Raw genomic sequence first — 17,367 nt, 5'->3', positions numbered from 1 at the left:
AATTTGGACATGTGACAGGAAGTGTTACTGTAGAAACACAGCCTGTTAAAAATACAGGAATTGTTTCTGATCCTGAAATTGGAGTGAAGTGGTTGAGAGGGAGAATGAGGACCCACAGAAGTGTGATTAGATGGAATATTCCAGATTTGCTGACCTTGAAAGATTTGATAGCCATCCCATTAGGGTGCCCCCATTAGGATCTATAAGGCCAGATTCTGTTTATTATTATTTATTATCTGTGTCTTTTGTTCTTCACTTTTGGCATGAATCATAAACTGCCCAGTTTCTCACAACTTGAGAGGTAGTTACAGCCAAGTTATCAGGATGTAATGGTTCTGCTTAATAGCTATGCACCAAAAGCATTTTGGCTGTGCATGTAAAAGCATCAGAATCCATGTGCATTAACAGTCACTTCCAATGTTTGCACTACTACTTTTAAATTTAATGTATTGGGTTTCAAAAGACAGCAGGTCTGGGGTTTGTGCCAGCTGTGAATTATTACAGCCATTATGATGTGGTTTTTTTTTTCTTCTGTGCTTCTTGCAGAAGCTTAGTCAAAGTTAAAAACATCCCAAAAATGCTATTTCAGGAAAAGTTAAAATCAGATCTGTATTTTTTAATAACTGAAGAAAATATAGTTTAAGGGTACATTTTAGCACTTTTGTTACTAAGTTGCCCCTTTGGGGAGATCAGCCTTTTTCAGTGTAAGCATCAAACCGGGTACTTTTAAACTTTTTTAAAAAGCAACTGTTGCTTTTACATCCAAACCGTGAGTGGTGTGGAACTGGGGAGTGACTGGAGCTGTCCTGGATGTGTGTCAGGGGGAGCTGGGAGTGTGCACGCTGTGGTTCAGCCCATCTGCATCTGTGTCAGCAATGTCATGTTCTGGAAGGGCTTTTCTGTGACAGTTTTCTTTGCATGATTCTTGGGACCTTGTAGTGTGCAGTTACCCTCCTGGGGAGCCACGGCTGCACTTACGGTGGCTGAGCCTCAAAAGAGGTTTGAAGCTGTTCAGACCTCATTAATTTTCTACTCCATGGACCTTGCTCATGTTTCCCTTAATCCCAGTGTATTTATCCACAAACTGGAAGGGCTGATCTAATTCCGGATCCTGACCTTCCTCCATTACACATGTCGCCATGGAAACCAGAGTTTTGGAGAGAATTCGGATGCATTTTGTGCCAGCTCAGCTCTGAGGCAGAGATCTGAGACAATTTGTGCCTCACAAAGCAGAGAGAATATCTCAGTGTGACGAGTGCTGGTGATGGTGCACATTTTGCAGTCTTCTTCTTCTGCTCCTAGAGTGACTGTAAGTCCTAAATCCCAGGATTTGGGTCCTTTCTTTTCCATGGGAAGCAGTTTGGCAGTAGCAGCTTCCACTGAAGGAGCTACAGGAGGGAGCAAACAGTGAGTGCAGCCTGTCTGTGCCAGTGCTCAGGTGCTGGCTGAAGGCAGCTCTGGCTCTGAAGAGTTCTGTGCCACCCTGACCTCCAGCAGCTGGCAAGGAGCTGGTTCCAGTGAGGTGAAATGTCCTGAGTGTCCTTGAGGAGGCAGGAGAAGGCAGCTCACCTTCCCTGGCACAAACCAGCAATGTTCTGAGCTGGAGGAATGAGTACCTGACACAGAGATCTCCAGGATCCACAGGGCTCACACACCCCCCATTCCCTGTCAGAGATACTGATTTCAAAAGTGTTTGCTGTGTGTGACATCTGTAGTTTTTCCTCTTTTGTGGGTGGTGATGGCGATTGTGTTTTTCCAACACAGGCCACTTTCTCATGCAAATGTTTCCAGGTGAGCTGTTATCTCCCTGGGAAAGGTGATCTTGGCACAAAAATCAGGTTACCCTGTTCTCAGAGAACACCACCTGAGGTCTGTGTCTGATCCCTGTGGGAAGGAAGGGATGTCTGGAGGGCTTTTGCTGTCCCAGCACAGGTTAATCCTGCAGGAAGGGTGTGTGCTCCTGACTGCAGGGTTTCACCTTGGCTTTCCATGCCTCCTTGTTCCCAGGTACTGCCCACAAATTATCATTGATCACCCTCAGGATCAGGTGAGTGCCATGGACCTGACACCTGCTCTGTGCAGGGCTTTTCCTCTGGATTGGGCCATTCTGAGCTTTTCCAGACAAAACCCAAGGCAGGCAGAAGGGATTTTAGTTTTCTGTGGAGAAATACAGATATCCTTTGCTGGCTTCCACTTTAGCCATTTCAGGAAATGAACAAGTTCCCAAGGAGTTAGGGCTGGTAGTAAATTGTCATCTCTACTAGAACACCAGTAGCAGGTATGCTGTGTCACAGAGGGAATAAAAGGAGTGTTCTGGGCTCCCAAAACTGAGGCATTTTGAAGATTTCTGCCTCATAAATTCTTCTGTGCATGAACAAAAACATGTCAGGATTTTAATACAGAATTCCCCGGAGGATCTCAGGCAAGCAGGAGAGTTACAAAATGGAACGTCTCCTGCTCACTTGAGGAATTCTGCAATCATCATCATTCATTCTCAGGTCAGAAAGCAAGAAAGTATTGATGGAATACTGAAAAGAAAAAGAACAGTTGATTTTTGCTGTAGCTCTGCCATCCCAGGATTACTTATTAGAATTACTGTTCCAGGACATTTTCTGAGGTGAATTCTGTGCAGATATTACTGACACAGTTTCCCTTCCAAGCATTTTGCCTTTTTGATGCAGGGTTTGCAGGACATCAGTGGTTGCAGGGGAGTTTCCTGGTGGGCACAGTTGCTGAGAGCCATAAATCAGCCCTATTGCAGGGGATCTGTGTTAATGGACAGGAAGGACAGATGACTCAAACAGTCCTTGAGCATCCTCTGGTTACTTTTTCATAAGATTAAGGAGTTTTTAGTGAAGAGGAGTCAGTAACCTTTCATAAAGGATCACAGAGGGATGAGTTATTTTGTCTGTAAAGGCTGACAGAAGTTACAGAGGAAGTTTTTTTCTCCTGTGTTGCCTTGATGACAAAGAGTAGAGATAGAGCAGAATGACCTCTGTGGTTGGATTGGTTTGGGAACCTGTTCCTGTGGGTGCAGGCATGGGAAGAGCTGATGGAGAGGCAGGAACAGGGAATATTTCCCTGCCAGGGTAGCTCATGTGCACTTGTAAATGGTATCTATGGTATATATGCACTGCTCTGTACACAGAACTGCTGTGTGCCAGGCTGGGGGAGCAGGGCACACCTCCCAAAAGGGGCTGCAGAGACAGAGCATGGTCTGGCAGACCTCTGCACAAACCAGAGCTGCTGCCATCTCTGCAGAAATCGCCACTCTGGGGAATTCCATCCCCTGTCCCCTTCTGGATCTTTCCATGGTGGCTCCTGTGCCTGGCATCAGCCCCCAGACTTACCCCAGGCAGGTCAGCAGTTCCTAATGCAGAGTTCCTGACTCCAAGGACAAGATTAACTCGTGACTTCCCCCTCCTCCCTCTTTTAATACTGTTTGTAATTTTAACTCTGTAATTCTCCTGGTAGAATTTAACTCGATTTTCCTTGGGCCCTCCCAAAACGTTACAGCAACACTCACAATTTGGATTTTCTTTTGCTGTTTTGGGTTTTTTTTTTCCTTTGGTGTTTTTTTCAGCTAAAATACTTGCACATTTGAAGCAGATTGATTTTAGTATTTTACCAAAATAATGCCCACAAATTATATTGATGAGAAGGCCCTTTCAGGTTTTCTATGAGACAGTAGATGACCAAAGTTATTACTGAGCACAGAATGGAAGAACTGAAGACTGGTAATAGACTGTGTCCTCTTAGATTTGGAGGCAAAGCATTACAGAAGTTATTAACCCCCAAAAATAACAATGTGAACATATTTTATCATAGAAATTGTACTTAGAGTTGCTTTCATTTTCAGCTTTTTTTGCTTCACATTTTTCTTTATGTTCAAAAAAAAATGCTGTTTTGCACAGTAAAAGTTACATAGTGGTCAATTCCTGTAATCACCTGCAAAGAAGTTACATTTATTTTTTTCAAGAGCTTCAAACTGTATTACCCTCTGCACTGTAATTTTCAGTGCATTTGAGTGATCTATGGAAGTTTTCCTGTTTCAGTGTACTTTCAATATTTCATTATCACCCAGAAGCAGGAGAATGATAGCTTTTAGCATAAGCATACCTAGCTTAAACTCAGACATTCATTTCTCTCCTTAGTTTCAACATTTAACTTCCATCTGTTCTTCTCCCTTTTTTTCTTTCATTTCCCTGTTTCCGTTTTTCCTCATGCTATGACATAAAAGTGGGTGCACTGAAAAGACTGCCCTTTTTGAGGAACAGACCGAAGGAAAAAGACAAAATGAAGGCCTTCTACCGTCGCTCCATGTGTAAGACTTTATGACAGTTCAGCTTCTTCTCAATGGCTACACTGGCTTCCGTTACTAATTTTTCACTAACCTCTCCCTGGACTGCGCTCTATTTTTCCTCCTCTTTTGCAATGTGCAAGTCCTGCTACAGTACAAGGAGCTGGAGCTTTTTTCTTTTTACTTTTTCTCTCCCCCCCCCCTTTTTTTTTTTTAAAAAAAAAGAACTTTGGCACTGAATACTTTATGTCTGTGCAGCTGTGCACACACACGTAGCCACACGTTGCCATGCACATGCATATAATCTATTCAGTGCCTTGTGACTGCATATATTTGTATACATAGCTGTCTATATACACATGGCCCCATGTGTATATGAATTTACAGTGCACTGTGTTAACGGAAATACTTTGAAATGACACGTTTCATAAGCCTTTTGTTCAGAAGTCACTGTAATTTTTATTTTTTTTTTTTGTTTAAAGCAAGTGTAGGAGATTGTGCAAGGCTCTCTGGTGGTCTGTCACTCTGCGAGCGTTCATCAGTTCTCGTTGCCAGAATGCTGCATTGATTTCTTTTGTTTTGTTTTGTTTTCTAATGAGGGGTGGACAGTTTTCTCGAGTTTGGGGAAGTAAAGGTGAATATCATCAGCTGTGGTATTTTTCAGATCCTCTCTCTGTTGCTCTGTAAACCCCAGTGTGCCTGCAGTAACCTGCACTGTACAAGGATCCCGTGGCAGCGCCGGCACTCCGTTGGCTGAGCACCCGTGCCCGTTTTGTCCCCGCTCATCCCATTTTCTCACGGCAAGCGGCTGGCAGAGCCTCTAACAGCACCTGGCGCATGGCGATCCCTGCCAATCCCGTTTTGAGCACCTCCCTGGGCTCGGGAGCCCGAATCCCGTCCCTCCCTCCCTTCCCGCCGAGCCTGTTGCATGCGGTACCCGGGGTGTGGTTTGCTCCTGCCGGCTGCTGCTGCTGCGGGCGCTTTAATGCTTAGAAAACTGTCCGACCTTTGCAATGCAAATTAACAAGCGGAGCAGGTACATTGCCCACGCTGATCATTTGCTTTCATTTGCATCCCAGCCATGAATGACCTGGTGCAGTCCATGGTCCTGGCAGGAGGACAATGGACAGGTAGTTCTGAGCATCTGGAGGGTCCTGATGATATATCCACGGGTAAAAGGAGGAAGGAATTGGGAGCTATGGCCTTCTCCACTACAGCTATCAACTTTGCCACTGTCAACTCCTCCACAGGCTTCAGATCCAAGCAGTTGCTAAATAATAAAGGTATAGGTAGAAGCTTTTTGCACCCTGATGTAACTATGTAAATATTGGTTTGACTTAATGTTTTAAGTTTTTCAATCTTAATGATTGAGTTGCAGTGCTAAGATAATGAACCGGTTTAATAACTGCAGTTATTTTATAAAATGTTTCAAGGTTTTTCCTACAGAATGTTTCCTAAGTAAAAATTGATTGCTTTGAAAAATACTTTCATTTTTACCATTTTGCCAATGATAAGTATTTTAATAATCTTTCCACTTTATTTTATTTTACATCTTCCTTTATGTCTCTGTGTGTAGATACTACATCCTTTGAAGATGTAAGTCCACAAGGTATTAGTGATGATTCTAGTACAGGATCAAGAGTTCATGGTAAGATGTGAGCTTTCATTAAATGAATTAAGGATATATGATGTGAATGTTAAAGAATTTGTGAAAATACGGTGAATGGCATCATTGCAATGAGCATGCTCTCTCTGATTTTCATATCTCTCTAATGTATCATTTCTTCAGATTCTCCTTTCTCTCTTAACTACTACATCAGACAGATGTTCTGTATCTCTGGTAGAAAGTATTTGTGAAGTGCATCTGAACAGGATCAAAACATTTTCCCTTTTAGTGGGAAAATGTTTTCACTTCCATTTGGAGTTAATAGTAAATAAAGGAAGTTAGCATTTCAATCTTAAAAAATCAAGTCCAAATCTGGCCCGAGTTTTCAATGTTTATTGTTCAGTGAACCCCAAATTTGCCATGGGCTGTAGTTTATAAAATCCTTAGTGTTCCTTCAAGCAAAGCTTTGAAGTGAAAAATAGGCTATTAATAGAAGTGGAGTTTTAACTGTACTATAAACATTTACAATGAGTACAAGCAGCAAACATTTTGGAGGCTACTAACAGTGCATTTCCCTTGTATTGGCTTAGGAGTACAGGACTTTATCTGTGCAGATGCTCTTGCTCCTCCTGTCCGTGGCATTCCAGCCCTGTGCAGGGTTCCCTGTCAGATCTGTTGTAAGTGCCCTGACCACAGCAGCCCCTGCATGCCCCTGTCTGATCCCTGCTTCCCCACTCAGTTTCAATTCTAAACTAGACTCTTTCTCTTTTCCTCTCCTCTGTACCTCGCTATTCCTGTAGTGCCCTTTTCCAAAGTGTCCTCTTGGACCGCCTGGAAATTCCTTCGCTTTCTGATCTGTAAGAAACCACTTTGTTCCCATGGGCATGTTCAGCCTGGGAGGTCGTGCATGATCCTCTGAGCATTCTGGCAGCAGAATGTGAAGGTGCAGTGTCCTCTGCTAAAATGTTGTTCATCATGGTGTCTCCTAATTTTCCATTCAGCTTCCAGACCAGCCAGCCTTGATAGTGGCAGGACATCCACTAGCAATAGCAATAACAATGCTTCACTCCATGAAGTCAAAGGTATGCTGGGGGTGAATTCACATCCGTGCTTCATTTCCATTCTTTTCTCTGTAAGATCGTCTGTAGAGGTTCAAAAACCCCCACAACAAAAACCTCCCACTGCACAGCACAGCCTGTGCTTCCTTGAGTGTTTCACAGCCTTCTTTCCCCAGATTAGAAGCACAGGTATTATATGGTTTTAGTAAATATTACAAAGGTGGTGTTAGTTTTTAAGTTACCAACTATTTTAAATCAAACCTAACCTGAATAATATTGTTATAATAAGAAAAATAAGAATTCCCCCCCAAATTACTTTAAAAGCTTTTTAAGCTGAGAAGTTGCTCCTTTTTTTTTTTCTCCAAGCATCCTCCTGCACTGCACTGCTGCTGTGAGCTGTGTGCTGTACAACTGCACAAAATGGCACATGTGATTCATGCTAGAAGCCTTTATATTTTGGTTTAAATAGATTATTAACATCCCTGGATTTATCAGTATTCTCTAAATTTCATGTATTTTTGTATCTCGTGGCTTTTTTAGCTGGAGACTGTTGTACAGACTAGACTAGAGCACTGCCAGCTCAAGACTCCATGTTATATTCATGGCTTGCACCTCTTAAATGGTGTCTGTTTGTCTGGAAATTTAGGAATGAATGCTAGCTGAATATTTGTAATAGTTTATTTTATATCTGCTGGATTGCTCCCTTCTGTAAAAGATCCCTTGAGGTCCTCCTTGCCCCAGTGTCTGTACAGGATTAGGCATTTCCACCGTAAACAATTTATCTTGGTTCAAACTTCATTTCATTTCTTAGGAGTGACATGAAGCTGGAAATACTTGATTATCCATCAGTATTTTTGAAGCAATTCATAGTTCCTGACAAATAAAATGAACTGGTGTTGTGGAATTTATTTTGTATCTAACACCATGTGCTTCCTGCAGGTGCCAGTTGTAACAAACTAGGAGTAACAGCAGGAATTGTTGGAGAAGCAGCATTCCTGAGTAGTTCTGGTTGGAGACAACATTTTCTTTCCACTCAATCCTTTGTATTTCCTTTAACATTTAATTACCCCATGCCTCTCAGTGATGCTGAATAAGAGTGGAGATGTCTCTTTAACCTCTTGGAATATGTTATTATGTAGGTGGAGGCCCAGATTATAAGTGAAAGGTAGTTTTTATTAAAAAAAAAAAATCAGGCCATGTCTGAAGAGCTGCAAAAGGTAAGTCAGGGCAGTGTAATTTTAGAGTAAAAAATAACAACTGGGCTTTTTTTTTAGTCTTTTAAATAGAATGAATGCTAACTAAACCTGGTAACATTCCAGGCTTCAGTGGGGTTATACAGGTTTACAGCTTCTCGGTGTGTTTCTAATGGGAATCCTTCCTGCCTTCCCCCAAAGCAGGTGCAGTGACCAGCCAGAGCAGGCCCCAGAGCCACAGCAGTGGGGAGTTCAGCCTGCTCCAGGAGCACGAGGCCTGGTCCAGCAGCAGCAGCAGCCCCATCCAGTACCTGAAGGGCCACACCAGGTCCAGCCCCGTGCTCCAGCACAGGACGCCCGAGAGTCACGGCAAACCCCCCCAGACGGGCTCCCCTGGCAGTGAAGTGGTCACCCTGCAGCAGTTCCTGGAGGAAAGCAACAAGAGTAACTCCAGTGAGGTCAGTGTGAGAGGATTTAGCTACACAGTGCCCCGTCTGGGGCTCAGAATTCATGCAAGGCACAGTGAGTAGGATTCCTGAAAGATTTCTTGGAGCTGTCGGTCACACCTGCACTGAGGGGTCACAGGCTCTGTCTCCTGATGCGCTGTCTGGTTTCTCCAGCAGGAAATCTGTGGAATTTTGCAGTGTGACCCTCTGTGGTCCCTGGGTCAGGTAGGAAGGTCAGCCTGTACTGACAAAGCTGTCCAGTGCATGGGGCACCAGAGCTCAGAGTGGGTTCACTCTTCTTCTTCCAGTCCAGCAGCAGCTGCTGTCACATCTGTCCTGTATCAAGCACAAGGAAGATGTTTGACTTCATTCCCTGAGGAGACTCCTGTCTGCTTCAGTTTCATCTTCTTAACAGTACTGGAAAACCAAAAGTGACCTTGGAGCTTACTGAAATTTGACAGGAGTTAGATGAAGGGAATGTTTCTGTAAATCAGTGACAGTTTCTAAGAAGCCCTAAATCACCTCATCTCTGCTGGAATTCCAGGTTCTGCATCCCTGGTTCTTGAGCAGATCTGCCCAAACTCCTGTAGGATATCATGCTGTAGGATAAAGCCAGCCAGTCACTGTGACTGGGGCCTCTCAGGGGTGAGGATCCAGGGTTGCCTGGGGCAGGTGACACAGATCTGGAGAAAATTCTGCATTTTTTGTTTAGATACTTAACATGGCTCTCACTTCTGGTCTCCCTGAGGATTTTTGGGGTTTAAGCACTAGACAATACTCTTCTGGCAATATGAAATAAAAAACCCGCCTAAGTCATCAAGCCAGGTCTGCTGCTGTTCACAAATCCCAGAACCCCTTTTACAGCCTCACAGACCCATTCTGGGTGAAGGGTATTCATGCTTTCCAGTCTTCTGCCAGAGCATTTCTCTAATGCCTTTAGCTTAATTCTTGCCCAGTTGTCTCTGGTACCATTTTGAAAACAACTGCTGTCTTACTTGACTGAGTCTGAATATTATTCACCTAAACTCTGTTTTTGTAAACTGCACAGAAGATGCCTAAGTATGTATCACAAATGTTTAATTCTGCTTTTAGAGATGAGAAATTTAAAGAAACCCAAATCTTTGTAGAATTGTTAATATATATATATATCTACAAATGCTTAGGAAAGGGAACAATTGCAATTTAGAAACTTCTGTTTGCTGTTTTTACAGATGAAGTCTGCAAGTGAGGAGAACCTTTTAGATGAAGTGATGAGGAGCTTGTCTGAGTCTTCGGAGCTGGCAGGGAGGGAGAAGCTGCGGAAGCAGCCAGCAGCTGGCTGTGGGATCGTGAGATCCCTGAGTGTCAGAAACACGGGGGATTTCTCAGATGGACGAGCCCTCAAACCAGAGCAGCTGGTGAGGCCCAGCCTCAGGAAGGCTGAGGATCTCTACTTCAGTAGCTCTCCCATCAAATTCACCCCCGGCGCCCAGGGGAAGCCCCGCTCCGTGAAGGAAAAGATCCAAGCGACTGTGACCCAGCGACAATCCAGGGACTGCAACCCCTACGCCACCTTACCTCGCGCCAGCAGCGTCATTTCCACGGCAGAAGGAAGCACCCGAAGGACAAGCATCCATGATTTTTTGTCTAAGGACAGTAGGCCTCCCGTGCCCGTGGATGCATCCCCGGCTGACAGGAGTGCTCCGCCCAGCTCCAGTGAGTACTCGGCTCTGCGGGTGTCCTCTCCTTGTGTTCACTGTGTGCCTGCCAGGGGGGAGCGTGGCCCGCAGGGAGAGGCAGCTCCCACGCTCGCAGCACGCCCTGTGGGAGGTCACTCTGAGCTTGCCAAGCCTTCCAGGATGGAAAGGCCAGGTGGTCGTGAGAGGACACTGCCGAGCGCGGGTGTGTTCTGGGATAAAGCCAGCGGGTCTGCGAGTGGCAGTGCAGGGTCCTTCACTGCGCCCCAGCCCTTCTTATCCCTCAACACCGAGTTAGTCAGCAATATCAGTGGATTGCCCCCGAGATCCACCTCCAAAGCAGCTGACCAGGCAAACGTGTCAGCGTTTAGGTCAGTGCTGAGGAGCCAGGAGCAGCCTTGTGCTGCTCCAAAGGCCCAGGGTGACCCACGGGCAGCTCTGACCGGGGACCCTGTCCCTGCCCCTGGCCCCGGCGAGGCCCAGTCCCCACTGCTGGTCTCAGAAGATAACCAGACCCTGTGGTATGAGTATGGCTGTGTATGAAAGAAAGCTGTATTATTAAATATTTATGTCTAACATGCCATAAAGGTGTTCTCCATGTCCACTGGATGACAGAGGAAACTCCCTCCAATGAAGGGAATCATTGCTGGTTTATCCGCGGGGTGGTTGTTCCCTGTGGACTGTGGCATGTTTGAATGTGGAATTGTAACCCCACCAAAGTCTGCATGAAACATTAATTGCACTGTGTATATTTTGCATGCCTTTATAATACAAGCTCTATTTTTATTTGTCACGCATTGCAAATATTTTGGTGTTTTCCTGTTGGTTACTGCTGCATGTTAAAGCAAGCGCATGCCCGGGACGGCACAGGGAACAGCATTCCTGGGACAAGGACAGCACTGGCAGTGGAGCTCGAGCTCTCAGGGCTACCAGTGATACACTGATTATCTACCTGGAGGGGAAAAAAACTTTTTTTTTCTTCTTTCAAAAATGAGGTATTAATGGAAAGAAACATTTAGAGATACCTCAGTGTCTTCTTACCCTTTTCATTTATGCTGTGTCATGGCATAAATGCATGAGGAACAAGTGCCCACTAATCCAAATACTTCAGTGGCTCTAGTTTGCACAGTGAATATTAATTACTGTCCATACTGAGTAATAAGCACACAGACCATTCATAATCTTGAACAGAAATGATAATTCTTACAAAGAAGTGATAAATAGTTGCATGATACACAGCACTTGTCATGAAAAAATGACCTTTTCCACCTTTTCCCTTTTGTCTGCTTTGTCTTTCCAGTCGTGGGTACAACTGTGGTGAAGTGTTTGATTTTATCAGGGGTCAAATAACAGGCTCCTTGTGATGCATAGGAATAAAAAACTGTCTTGAGTATGGTGGAAATTCATTTTTTCTTGTCAATGGAAGTACCACTGATGTAACAGAAAACAAATGGTGTAACAAAATAACAGAAAATGTTAAATTAATGCAGTTAAATAAAAGAAAAAAAAAAACAAGTTGTTTGCAAGGTTATGGGAGGATATGAATATTTCAGCAAATAGCTCCTTAAATTCCAGATGAGCAGCTAAAGAGAAATGTTGAAAAGTAACTAGTTAATGTGCCACTGTCTCTGCACATGCTTGAAACTTCTCAATGGTAAATTCAAACAGAGTTTAAAATTGTATCAGATTTAAGCTAATTACACTAGGCTTTGGACATGAGCACTTCTTTGCAAGAGGACATTGTTTATGGCAGTTATAAAAAATTGGAATGACAGTATAGCTAGAGGAAAAATAATTAAAATTGAAAATATATATTGAAAACAAGTGTCACATTCTGTTTTGTACAAATGCATTCATTCTGCCAGCAGTTTTGTGGCAGTCACAGAACCACTGTGTGGGCTGAACTTTTAATTCCTTAGTGCTTAATTAGGGAGGTGCAGTGAAGGCATAGCTCCCAAGGAAGAGCAGCAGCTATCCCATGTGGGAGTCTGGAAGGGCTCTGTTTTATTTGGGATGGGAAGCCCTGCAGTTCAGGAGCAAGGGGAGGATATTGAATGTCTGTGGAGAATAAAATGACTGTTGGAGGATGTGACACAGTCCTTCCCCAGGTCTGTACCACTCGTTCTTACTGGGCTGATAAATCTCTCACTTCTCCCAGGACTGGACACAGTCAGTTATTGCTGTGTTCCCTCTGGAACTATCTCAGCAGCCAAATAATGAGAAATCTCTATAATCTCAATTTCACACATATTTACCCTCACAGAGCAAGACCAGTGTTCTGTCTTGGGTCATGCATTTGACTTCAGTTCATCTGTAGCTGTGTTGGGATTAGGTTGGAGGTGAGGAGCACCAGCATCCCAAGTGATGTGTGCACGAGGCATTTTGCAAGTTGGTTAAAGAATTGCAATCCTAGAGAGAGCCCTTAATACAAACTCATCCTGTGCTGCCAGGGGCTGGCTTTTCTTCCCTGTGCCCTGCAGAGCCACTGCTCAGAACAAGGTGTGCAGCTGCTTTAGATAACTCTGGCTGCAGGAACCTCAGGTGTGGTATTGCCTCCTCCTCTTGCTTAGGTTCTTAGACAGTCACACCTACAAAAACTTCCAGTATTGTCCTCAGCTTCCCTCTTAAACCCCAAGGGCTTTGGAATTGCCAGGCAGGCATATCCTGGAGCCACCAGTGTCTGGAGTTGGAGACTAACCTTGTCCAGCTCAAGCCACTCTGCTCTGATTTATAAATTTGCACGGAATTGCATTTCAGTTCTGAGGAGAATAACTTGTTTTGTTCCACTGAGTTCAGCAGCAGCAGCAGAATGTTCTGCAAGAGAGTGTTTAATGGCTGTGAATAATGTCTTATCAACATTTGTTTGTTCCTTATGAAAAAAAGAAAATGTTGTCATGGACAGAAGGATCTTTTTTTTTCCTTCACTGTTTGGATGTTCGTGGATGTCTGTTTGTGTTCAAGTAGTGGAAGTTTCCATGAAATTCTTTCCGTTCCCAATCCCTGCTGCTCCTCAGCCTCATGTGCATGGCAGGATGGAGCCCTTGCTCATTCCTTGGTTCCTGCTGCCTTGGGCAGTGCTGAGTTAGGACTTTGCATGGTACTGATAAACACGAAATACGCGGCTGCTGCCCAGAAAGGTTTTGTTGTTCAGCTCAGCCGTTTGCTCACAGTTGAGGTTTGCCTGGCTCAGGGTTTGCCTGGCTCAGGGTTTGCTTGATGCTTTGCTTTCAGTGCCTGGTGACTTCAGATCTGCATTTTGCATGTTGGAGCTGTTGCATGCAAAGACAGTTTTGTGCTTTGTGGAGCTGAATGTGAACGTTCCTGTCGGTGTGCAGCAGGTCAAAACACAATGAAAGAAGTTCTCTGCTGGGGTCAGTCAGCTGTGATTGCACCTCATCGTTGCTTTTTATTTCCCTTCATGCAGAATTGTAGGGTTGGTGTAGCTAAAGGTGACATGTATCTGACTGTGGCTTTAGGAATAACACCTGGCTGCTGTAAATGCTGAGATGAATGTCAGTGAGTGTAGCTGAGCAGGCACTTGCAGTGAGTTTCTTCTGTCCCTCTCCTCTGTCCTTTCCTCCTAAAAACAACCAGGAAGTGTTCATGTATCCTTTTGCTCTCCTAATGAGTAGAATGTGTTTTAATGCATGAGGGGTTTTTTTAATGTCCTGATAAACACAATGAATAACCTGAAATGCTTTTCTCTGCAGATGTGGAAGCTATCCCAGAAAGCAGAAATTCAAAAAGCAGGTCTAGGGAGCAACAAAGCTCCTAATTCTATTACCCACTACCTGAGCTGTGGGCCAAGTGGTGAGTTTCCTGCCCAACCTGTAAATGAGATGAATTTCATTTACAACAAACTAACAGCATTCCATCCCAGCCCCAGAGCACATTGCATTAACCAGATGTAAATCCTGCTTGCTTCCCTGGCTTCTCTCGCGCTCACTCCTTAGCCCGGGGCCGGCGGCTCTCCAGAGCTTCTTCCAGAGGCAGGGAACCTCGTCCTGCTCAGCCTTTTGCCTCTAAAAATGACATTTATTTTTATTTTTCCAATCTCCTGCAGAAGAAAGTTCAAAGAAATCCCGTTAAGAAATAATACTGTAGTCAGTTTTTTGGGCAGGGACAGGTAAATCTGAAAGAACAGTTGAACAAAACTCAGAGTATTCAGTACCCCATGGAATCTGTCTTTTTATAAAGCTTGGTTTTGGTGTTCTGTCCTCTTCTCGTCTTCCCTGAGCCCCTTTGGTGCATGCTGTTAGTGCTGTTAGTGACTGAACTCTGTGTGTTGTGCCTCTACACTTGAAGCTTTTTCTTACACTCTTTTCTCTTTCTGCCTTTCGACTGAACACAGAGAGAAAAGTGTCCTTCAGTATCTCAGTGTGAAGCCTTTATATCTGAAGTAACAAGACAGCGACTGTAGGAATCATTAATAAAAATTAAGGGAATTTTTTACATTCTTCGTGACTAGAGCAGGCAAGAAATAAAAACCTACCTACCTACCTTCCTTCCTTGAATCAAGGAGCTCTACTGGAGTCTACTGCCGAAAATGTGTAGATGGTCTTAGGAATTATTGCACATTGCACTGTTAAGATCTACTGAATAAAGGACAGTTCTCATCTCCCTAAGGACCAAGGATTTTAAGGTCTCAAGAATTACTCCAGGGGAAAAAAAATCAAAAACAAAATAAAACTTCTTTCATCTTCTGTTTTTGAAATTAGCCACTGATTTGCTTAAGCTTCTGCTAATAATTAGCCAAAACCCCCCCAAACTAGCAGTTTCTATTTACGTCTGTAAATCTAAAGGAAATGCTGTAGAATTTTGTTGAAATGGACTGTATATACAGATACAAAAACCTCACAGCTACTGGCACTTCACTGCCTTATTTGGTTAGCATAATCTGCATGAAATTGCTCTTAAGAAAGTTTATGCTGATTTTTGTTGCATACTGCAAGAGAAAAATTTGTTTACATCCATGGAAAAGCTTGGTAACTAACAGAAGTGGGAGTCATGGGATAATGGTATTATAGAGACATTGTTTGTCCTTTGTGTTTTTCACATTCCCCAGTTACTCTGCATATGTATGTTCAGATGTTTCTGACAGGAAAATGTCGAGTATGGTTTTTCTATAACTTTTATTTTAATAGAAGGCTGTTTTCCACAAATGCCATTTCCAGGATAAGACTGTCTTACGATGTTTGTGTATTGACTAATTTTTTTTTTTTTTTTACTGTTTGTCTTTTGACATGAGCTGATTGTGGCTTAGGAGGTTTCTTGATGGCAAAAAGAAATGTAAATAATATCATATGCATTTTACAATCAGTTCCCTCTAAGGTTATCTTTTACTAGATACATTTTGTTCATTATTGATTTATATTAAAGTCAACAAACATTATTGGTACATTTGGTGGTTGCATATATTTGTCTGGAAAGTTTTGCAGCGAGCTCAGAGGAAGTTGATGGGAGCTGAGACCCAAAACGAGTTGTTCTATTTTATTAAAGCCAGTAAGCACATTCCTGTTCCTCATGTAAAGGGCTGAGTTCCCTGTGTCACCTCCGAGTGTCCAACAGGCAGGTGCATAATGTCACCTGCAGCTTCCTCAGAAGGTGAGCCCCACTGCTGAAGGCAGTTCAACAGATTGAAATGCTTGAAATCTTCTCAAAAAGGGGAAGAAAGAGGCATGCACAGTAAGCTTTAGAAGGGGAGATGTTCTGTTTGTTTTCTTGAAAATGAGTTTGTTCTGAAATTTTCTTTGTGACAAAATGGGCTAAGAGATCTGTACTAAGGGCATAGCGGGTATGACAGACAATTCAAAGGCCATAAAGATCAGGAACATCTCTCCTCACTCTGAATGGCAGCAGGCTCAAGCTCCTTTCAGGACCTGGGTTCTCCTCACTCTCTGCTGACAGAGGACTGAGCAGCTCAACCCCCCAGCCAGAGCCATTTGTCACGTTACTGTTACAGAAAAATGCTCTTGAAGCGGGAGATGAAACCGCAGTGCCAAATGCTGCCAGGATCCCTGCCAGGACCCTGGTGGGTGGCTGTGTCTGGGGACTGTCACTGTCACGACTCTGGCACACACTCCTGTGTGTGGGGCACTGCTGGGCAGTGTCAGTGCCCTCAGCAGAGCTGGATGTGTCCTTTCCATCACACAGGGATCCCCTCCTGCTCCACTGACCAGCTCAGCTCCTCTCAAGCCGCTGCTTTGCTTTGCAGAGAGGTTCCCTGGCACTTGAGCAGTCAGGTGGCTCTCTGTGCTCTGCCAATTCCCCTTTCCTTCTTCCTTTCTTAACCTTCCCACTCTGTGCCCTTAAAGGGAAATATAAAAAACCAAATTTAACCTGGGAGCAGCCTCTCAGTTCCTGCTGCTCCCAATGCCAGGGATGCACATGGCAGCTTTGTACCCCAGCAATCCCAACCCCAGCACTGCCAGTTCCAGGTTACAGAGGAAGTTCTCATGCCATACAATGTGTATGTTCTATTTACTTTTCTGGTAGGCTCTGAGGATTTAGTAACATTCCCAGCACCTATTATTATTATTTCTAAATTTTGTCCAGGACATGATGCAGCCTAACAAAGGGAGCTCATGTGTGATTTTTAGGGGTAGCTGATGATGTATATGTAAATAATGCTTTGATATTAATAAAACTGCCTTAAAGGAATGTACCGAGGTGTGAAACAGAACTTAAAAAGCTCTTATTTAAAACTGTAATTTCCTTTACATATTGATTTTTTTAATGTTTGCCATTGTATACATTTATTAATGATGTTATTAAAATGCCAAACCAAATAATTTTTATTCTTATTTTGTGTGTGTATATTTATACACACTTTTTTTTCTGGAAACTGATGTTACTGGAAGGGTATTGGTGTCGTGGTGATGTGTGCAGTGAGTATTTCTTCTGGAAGGAAACGGATAAAACTGTAGCAGAATTTTTCTGGACCATGTGTAGTTTGTCCTGTGTGATTTGTGTAGAGCTGGGTAGCTTTTAACTGTACACTATTTTGATACTATTATTAAAAAAAAAAAGAGACTGATTTCATAATTAAATACAAAAAGAAATCATTCTAGATTTGCCAGGTGTAGTAT

At 43.5% G+C, this 17,367-nt stretch overlaps 1 protein-coding gene across 22 annotated transcripts in view; it reads left to right on the top strand.

The window, feature by feature from the left end:
- The window catches only part of CCDC88A (coiled-coil and HOOK domain protein 88A), a 70,686-nt gene extending 53,465 nt beyond the window's left edge, over window positions 1-17,221 (top strand). For 5 of the 22 annotated variants that reach the window (XM_077176226.1, XM_077176223.1, XM_077176224.1 and 2 more), the window contains 8 exons: window positions 4,241-4,324; window positions 5,380-5,583; window positions 5,877-5,948; window positions 6,497-6,583; window positions 6,707-6,763; window positions 6,908-6,988; window positions 8,359-8,615; window positions 9,815-11,072. In XM_077176226.1, coding sequence (XP_077032341.1) covers window positions 4,241-4,324; window positions 5,380-5,583; window positions 5,877-5,948; window positions 6,497-6,583; window positions 6,707-6,763; window positions 6,908-6,988; window positions 8,359-8,615; window positions 9,815-10,822 — 1,850 coding nt within the window. In that variant the 3' untranslated portion in view covers window positions 10,823-11,072. Of the gene's footprint in view, window positions 1-283; window positions 302-4,240; window positions 4,325-5,379; window positions 5,584-5,876; window positions 5,949-6,496; window positions 6,584-6,706; window positions 6,764-6,907; window positions 6,989-8,358; window positions 8,616-9,814; window positions 11,073-13,989; window positions 14,090-14,630 lie in introns of those variants that run through there. The other 17 variants (XM_077176239.1, XM_077176238.1, XM_077176230.1 and 14 more) reach the window with 15 other exon arrangements.
- The last annotated feature ends 146 nt before the right edge of the window (window positions 17,222-17,367 follow it).

The sequence above is a fragment of the Agelaius phoeniceus genome, chromosome 3 (genome assembly GCF_051311805.1).
Source record: "Agelaius phoeniceus isolate bAgePho1 chromosome 3, bAgePho1.hap1, whole genome shotgun sequence".
Taxonomy (NCBI): domain Eukaryota; kingdom Metazoa; phylum Chordata; class Aves; order Passeriformes; family Icteridae; genus Agelaius; species Agelaius phoeniceus.
This window is presented reverse-complemented; position numbering and strand designations above follow the sequence as displayed.